Raw genomic sequence first — 7205 nt, forward strand, 5'->3', positions numbered from 1 at the left:
ACGTTTGATCTTAAAATGTAATAGTAAATATTGGAATTAACATGAATTAAGATTAATAAATGCTGTAGAAGCGTTGGTCATTGTTTGTTCTAGTTAACGATTGTTAACAAATGAAACTTTATTGTAAAGTGTTACCAAATAAACATTACCATTAGTATTAAAGTGCCCCTATCATGCCATTTTAAAGGCTCCTAAAGAGAGTCTCCTACTATAGGTTTACATGCATCCAAGGTCAAAAAACACTTTAATTTTCTCATAATATACATCGCAGCATCAGCTCTTTTCTCACAGTGTCTGAAACGGTTCGATAAAGGATTCAGTCTTTCTAAACCCCGCCTTTCTGAGAGCCTACTCTGCTCTGATTGGTCAGACGGCCCAGTCTGTTTTGATTGGTCCACCGCTTACAGCGTGTGTCGGAAACCAAATGCTCATTACCATATCTGAATTTCATCTCTGTATCTTCCTCAGCACTTGATACACAACTGATACGAATAGTAACGATGGCGTCGGTTTTACCGTATCAATTCCAGTGTGATTCTTCTCGACAACACAAACCAAACTTTGCAGACCTTTTACTTTCACAAACAGCTATATTACACACTGCATGAAAAGTAATACTTGAAAAAGCCATTAAATGAAAATCTGCTGGCAACAGAAACTCCTTCAATACGAGTAAAATGGAGACAAACAAGTCTTGGTTTCAGCATTACCAACAGTAATGATGTCAAACTCAGTCGCACATGTGACCGTGTGTGTGGCTGGAGTCAGATCAGATCAGAGCAGAGCATCATGGGAGGCTGTAAGCAGCGCTCATTATCTGCGCTGACTGTTCCTCACGCTGGGCGATCAATGCTCGGCTCTGATGAGGTTTGCTGCATCTTTGATCCTGTCAGAACCATCCTGAGAAGATGATCCAAACCCGTTTGCCCTCAACATGTTGGGTGTGACCTCAGAGGAGAGTTCAGTTTCACACTGCTCACAAACGAATCTCTGTCAACGGTTTGACTGGCAGTTCAATTTGTCTCTCACCTCCTAAGAAACGCCAAACACGCCCTTTCTGCTCTCAGGACCTCCGTGTCTGTCACCTGGCAACCATCCTGTTGCTTAGATACAACATGCCTCTCCTTACTTCCTCAGGATCAAACGGCTCCGAGTGGAGAAAACTGATGCGCACGAGTGACGCCGGCCGCACACGTCAAGCAGCATGCCAGAAAACACACGCAAAGCTCCGTCCGTGACGACAGACTCAATGTTGTTGCAAAATTTGGATTATTAGTTGTGGCTGTTTCATTGCTCACGGCCGGAGTTTGAGCCGAAGCATCAAACTTTGGCCTGTAACTCGTTTCTAACGTCATGGCGGCTACTTTTGCGTCACTCAATGTGCTTCAGAACATGTACAAATATTTCAGAATCCACCAGAAGTGAATATGATCTTGTGGGACATATCTGATAAAAGCATTCACCAAAGGAACAGTTCACCCAAAAATGATTGTGAAAAAATGAATTGTTCTGTTGAACACAAAAGTAGATATTTTGAAGAATGTTTGTAACCAGACAGTTTCTGGTCCCCATTGACTTCCATAGTAGGAAAAAAAAACCCACTATGGAAGTCAATGGGGACCAGAAATATCTTCTTTTAATTTTTTGGGTGAACTATCCCTTTAATGTGCCAAGATACTCAGTAAACTATGGAAGCTTGTTTTCGCCGTGTAAATAAGGTAATTACGACTTTTTAAGAGCGTATATCTTAAGAAAGTCTGAATTGTGAGCTAAAAAAAAATGTAATTACCTTGTAACAACTTTGTCACACACAAACACACACACAATTCTGTTTATATCCCATAATTTTGAGAATTGTGACAATTTTGACTTTTTCTCTGAATTGCAAGATATAAACTCGGAATTGTTAAGGTAAAAAAAGTCAAAATTGTGACATTTTATTAAAATTCATAATTAATAACAGCCCACAGACAGACTAGCTCAACAGCTTAAATGGGTCATTTTCAAAATATTGACATTTTTTTAATTCACTTCAGTTAATTTTTCTCCCATGAAATCTGATGGTATTTATTAACATATTGACATAATAATAAAGGACAACTTGACTTTTGTTTTTGTTATTTTATCATTTTACTTTACAAATGACATATTTGAATGTCAAATTAAAAAAAGGATGAATAATATAAAATAGACTAAAATAAAAAATTTTTCCCAATGAAAATCACAAATGACATTTAATCATGAATCATGAATATTAAAAATATTTCTGAAGTTAAATGAACTTTTTTTTAAACATTTGTGCACGTTTGAACAGCCTTTTCTTACTCTGACCTTTAACTTTAAAAGTATTTTTCCACAAACTTTTCAAAGCAAAAGTTTTTAACATTGATCATACAAGAAATCAAAATATAAGCATTATATTTAAGTTATTTATAATATTAATAAATAAATGTACTTGTTTACTTTGCATCAGGGGGAAAAAAACTATAAATGTCATTTTATTTTATATATTTTTATGGTTATAGAATGATGCCGTTTATTTGGAGCTTCTTGAGGGTTTGAAATCTTTTTTATGACAAAAAAAAAATAAATCAAGAGATTACTAGTCACTATATTTTAAGAATGATCCAGTGAAGTGTTGTTTTGTGAAGTGTTGAAGCCAAACTTCACTGTTAATCTTGCTCAATGTTAGTGATTTAAATATATATAATCATAAATGGCAGCATGCAACTCGTTCAAAGCTATCGAACTTACAGACGATAAAATGAGCAACAAAAACACAGTGATTCATTAAATTCAGCAACTACAAAGCAATGTTTTGGTGAGCAAAACATCTTTTAATTTGTACTAGCAGCTTCTGTTGTGTTTTGTGCCTAAAAGCACTTCTTAAACCTGGTAAAATCACTGTAACACACTCACGGTCTGCTGAGATTTATGATGCTCATGCAGTGTTGTTTTAATGAAGCTTTACGTGAGCTGAATGAGAGATAATCTTTATGTTTCTCACACAGAAGTGTGCTATCAGCAGTCCGGCGGCACAAGGACATTTGCTCTGATAAAGCGCTCTTCCTCTCCTCACAATGCCAGCCAGTATCAGGGGGCACATTTGATAGACTGATCATATACTCACGCTGTAAAGTTTCGCTCCTGTGATGATCGATGGAAGCCCATTATAAGCCCGATTCAGCCTGCAAGCCCAGATCATTTGCATACAAATAGTGTTCCTCAACAGAGACGAATGAGACCTGCGTCCAGACGCCCAGCCAGCCCGGAGAGAACAGACCTTCATGAAGGTTAAGAAGAGAGGTTGAAACTCACTGAATCAGGGTGTGTGGAAATGCATATCTGACACATTTCAGCTTCATCGCCTGTATCTGGTGTGTAAACAGTGTCAGAATGATATTGTTCGGCGTTATTTGCTCTGTTCAGAGCTGCCTACATTCATCGCATTTTAAGGCACAATCGACATGAAGACAGAAACACATGCTGTCCTCTAAGATACACTGTAAACCCGAATAAGTTGGCAGAACTTACGTTTACTTTGTTTATATACGTCTTTACTTTGAAAGGCTCGACTGTATGTGAGACGGAGCGGAACGTGGAAAAGTATTCCCAGGCCTTAACTGTGCTGCTGCTTAAGTAGAGCATTTCAAATCAGTCACTTAAAGTGATGTGTGATGTGTCATGCGTGTAACGTGTGTTTGGGTTTATCGTATCCCCGCATGAGCAATAGTGATTCGTTCAGGTATAATTGGTCAAGAATAAACCACTCCACAATAGAAACACAAGTGAAAGTCCATTAAGGGAGAAAAACCAGCAGGGACTTAAAGAGGACCCATTATGGTTAACATGTTCATCTTTCTTTAGTGTGTTTGAGCCTGAAAAATGTCTGCAAAGTTCCAAAGCACAAAGTCACTCCAAAGAACTTTTTTTTTTGGTGTTTTTGCCTTTATTATGATAGGACAGTAAGCAGACAGGAAGCAAAGTGGGAGAGAGAGAGGGGGACGGGTTCGGGAAAGGTCTGCGAGCCGGGACTCGAACTTGTGTAACCCCTCCTGTTCGAACCGCCCACTCTAAACGGGACTCGAACCCTGGTCCGCTGGCATGGGAGTCAGGCGCTCTAACAGGGAGGCTAGTGAGGTTTACACGCACAGCTCTAACTAGCCTATATCTGTTACACTCATCCACCTAAAACTCACTCCCATCTGGGTCATGGCACCAATGTAACCCCTCCTGTTCCAACCGCCCACTCTAAGCGGGACTCAAACCTGGGTCTGCCGGCATGGGTGTCGGGTACTCTAACAAGGAGGCTAGTGAGGTTTACATGCACAGCTCTTACCAGCCTATGTCTGTTACACTCACCCCTCTAAAACTCACTCCCATCCGGGTCACGGCACCAATGTAACCCCTCCTGTTCGAACCGCCTGCTCTAAGTGGGACTCAAACCAGGTCCTTGGGCATGTGTGTCGGGTACTCTAACAAGGAGTGCAAGTGAGTTTTACATGCACAGCTCTTACCAGCCTACGTCTGTTACACTCACCCACCTAAAACTCACTCCCATTCGGGTCACGGCACCAATGTAACCCCCCCTGTTCCAACCGCCCACTCTAAGCGGGACTCGTACCTGAGTCTGCCGGCATGGGTGTCGGGTACACTAACAAGGAGGCTAGTGAGGTTTACATGCACAGCTCTTACCAGCCTATGTCTGTTACACTCACCCACCTAAAACTCACTCCCATCCGGGTCACGGCACCAAATCTAACCCCTCCTGTTCGAACCGCCCGCTCTAAGCAGGACTCGAACCCGGGTCCGCTGGCATGGGTGTCGGGTACTCTAACAAGGAGTCTAGTGAGGATTACATGCACAGCTCTTACTAGCCTACGTCTGTTACACTCATCCCTTCAACCTCACTCCTATCCGGGTCACGGCACCAATGTAACCCCTCCTGTTCCAACCGTCGCTCTAAGCAGGACTCGAACCTAGGTCTGGTTGAGTTAGTTAGTAGTGTGTTAAAACTCGCGGTTATGGTAAGGGGTGGGACATTTCCCAAACATGTTTTTTGAACATTTAAGCATTAAAACCTGTTCTAGTAGAGCCCAAAAACAAAATCAAGGCATAATAGATCATCTTTAATAGCGCTAGCCAGAAGTTGTTGGTGTTTTGGTGCTTTAAAAGGCAGTAAATGCTGACCGATGGGAGGAAGCCCGACTCGCTCGCCTTCTCTCTTTCCGCCCTGTTCTTTTAATAGCCTGCTATTTTTAGCCCTGCCGGGGGAGCGAGGGGGTTTTCCTCCATCGCTTATCAAACGCAAGCAGACGCGTGATGGATTTCCGCCGGAGAGAATACTCATTTCTGACATCACTCGTCCGGCTTTGGCTCTGGTGTCTGTGCGATGAGGTTTTATCCTAAATTAAAATCTCTGAAGTGGCTTTGTTCTTCTGAGCTGGCTGAGGGCACTTTAAGTCTCCGGGCGGCTTTGCATACTCTAAACTCCACTAGAGAGAAGCTGCATAATTAAAGGGGAACAGAAATGATAAATATGTGTTCCTTCAGAGCATGCTTAGGGGATTTAGCACATGTATGAGTTTAAACACTCAATGCAACACCACCGTATTAGAGAAGAGATGGTCTGCGAATGGCATCATTGAGGGAGATATATGGTTCCTATGGCAACAGATGGAGGCCTGTGTGATGCGATACCTTGAAAATGTTTAAAAGCGCTTCTGGAGGAAGCGGAACCCTAAAGCAGCTTGTTGGATTTCACAGTCGATCAAAACATGCATTTCATCATGCATCACGTCTCTTTCATGTTATTCTGTGTGAGAATGAGTGTGATTTCTACATGATCATGTTTAGGTGATTTGGGTGGAAACTATAAATAGAGTCCAAAATGGAGATTTGATCGCCAAAAACTATATTCGACGTGTGTCTTGAATATCATAATAGAAAAGATCTATTGTTCAAAATTCTGATGCTTGCAACACCAAAGTCACAGGTTCGATATCCTATAATAGTATCTCAATGATATTAAAATAGCATTCAAAATTATATATAATGTCTCAGTTTTTCTACATATAAAGTATGGGAACATACTGTTAACCAATGAAATAGCATCTTTACAGTGTTTTACCATCAATTATTATTTTGTCAAGTTTATGTGTTATAGGTTATGTTTACCTTTAAAAGAACAGTGTTCTATCATAGTGAGTGATCAGGGACTTGGAAATCTGGTTCCAAAGGCTCACTGGAGACACATTAGAGACGGACCTACACCTTTGGGTTTGTTCGCGCTCCTCAGAGAGTGAACTTTTGACTCAAATGCTCCTTTAATACCTTCATCATGCTGGAGAGTTTAAAGTCCCCTCTGCTGTGGCAGAAAGAGGATGAGGAGCGAGAGACAGCGTGATTATCTCGGGCTTACGTGGTCCGAACACAATCCGGGCTCAAAACACTTCTGACTGAGTATTTGAGCCCTCTTTTTATTTTCTCCTCTTTCTTGCCATCCCATGTGAGCGTGTGTGTGTGTGTGAGTCCGGAATCTTGCTTCATTTTTCAAATAAATTGCCCGTAATCTGCACGGCTCGTGTGTTAAACATTAATTGGTTCATTAGTGAAACGCTTGTGAGCTGAAATGACAGATTAATTCTCTCTGATCTAGTCGAGCGAAACACTCCAGGATCCTGTGTGTGTGTGTGAATGTACGCTGCACATGAGGGCTTCACTGACAGACAGAGCCGAATGGAACAAAATAATAATAGTATATACTTATAGTATATACTGCATACTCTACACTACCGGCCAAAAGTTTGGAATTAGTTGTTTAACATATGTCGCATTTCTATATTGTATAAAAATTGTAAATTGTATATTGTATATTTTAATCATTTTCTTTTCATTGAGTTGCATGCTTTTGTTTGCTAGGCTTTCGTTAAGTATATTTACTGTAAACATGCTGTATTTTGTTTGAGGTAAATCAAAAGCATGGCACCGATGTGGTTCGTAGACAAATAAGCTCAAATGTTCCTGTAGACAAACTCATGATTATCTAATCATCGTCAGCGTGTCGTGCAGAGACTCGAGTCTCACGGAGAGATTTCATTAGCAAATATTTGAAGAAACGACACCCTGTAGATTCCTCCAGCGCTTGTGTACATTACTCAGAAGGAGCGGCGTGCGCTTCGGTCCCGGCAGCATTAGTATGCGAG

At 41.0% G+C, this 7205-nt stretch overlaps 1 protein-coding gene across 2 annotated transcripts in view; it reads right to left on the bottom strand.

Annotated features, from left to right (window-relative positions):
- The window catches only part of kcnc2 (potassium voltage-gated channel, Shaw-related subfamily, member 2), a 112404-nt gene that overhangs the window by 21555 nt on the left and 83644 nt on the right, over positions 1 to 7205 (bottom strand). Inside the window, exon 4 of one of the 2 annotated variants that reach the window (XM_051890972.1) lies at positions 3156 to 3283. The exons of the other annotated variant lie outside the window; for it this stretch is intronic. Coding sequence (XP_051746932.1) covers positions 3171 to 3283 — 113 coding nt within the window. The 3' untranslated portion in view covers positions 3156 to 3170. Of the gene's footprint in view, positions 1 to 3155; positions 3284 to 7205 lie in introns of those variants that run through there. 2 annotated transcript variants of the gene reach the window in all.

The sequence above is a fragment of the Ctenopharyngodon idella genome, chromosome 4 (assembly GCF_019924925.1).
Source record: "Ctenopharyngodon idella isolate HZGC_01 chromosome 4, HZGC01, whole genome shotgun sequence".
In the NCBI taxonomy this organism is placed as follows: domain Eukaryota; kingdom Metazoa; phylum Chordata; class Actinopteri; order Cypriniformes; family Xenocyprididae; genus Ctenopharyngodon; species Ctenopharyngodon idella.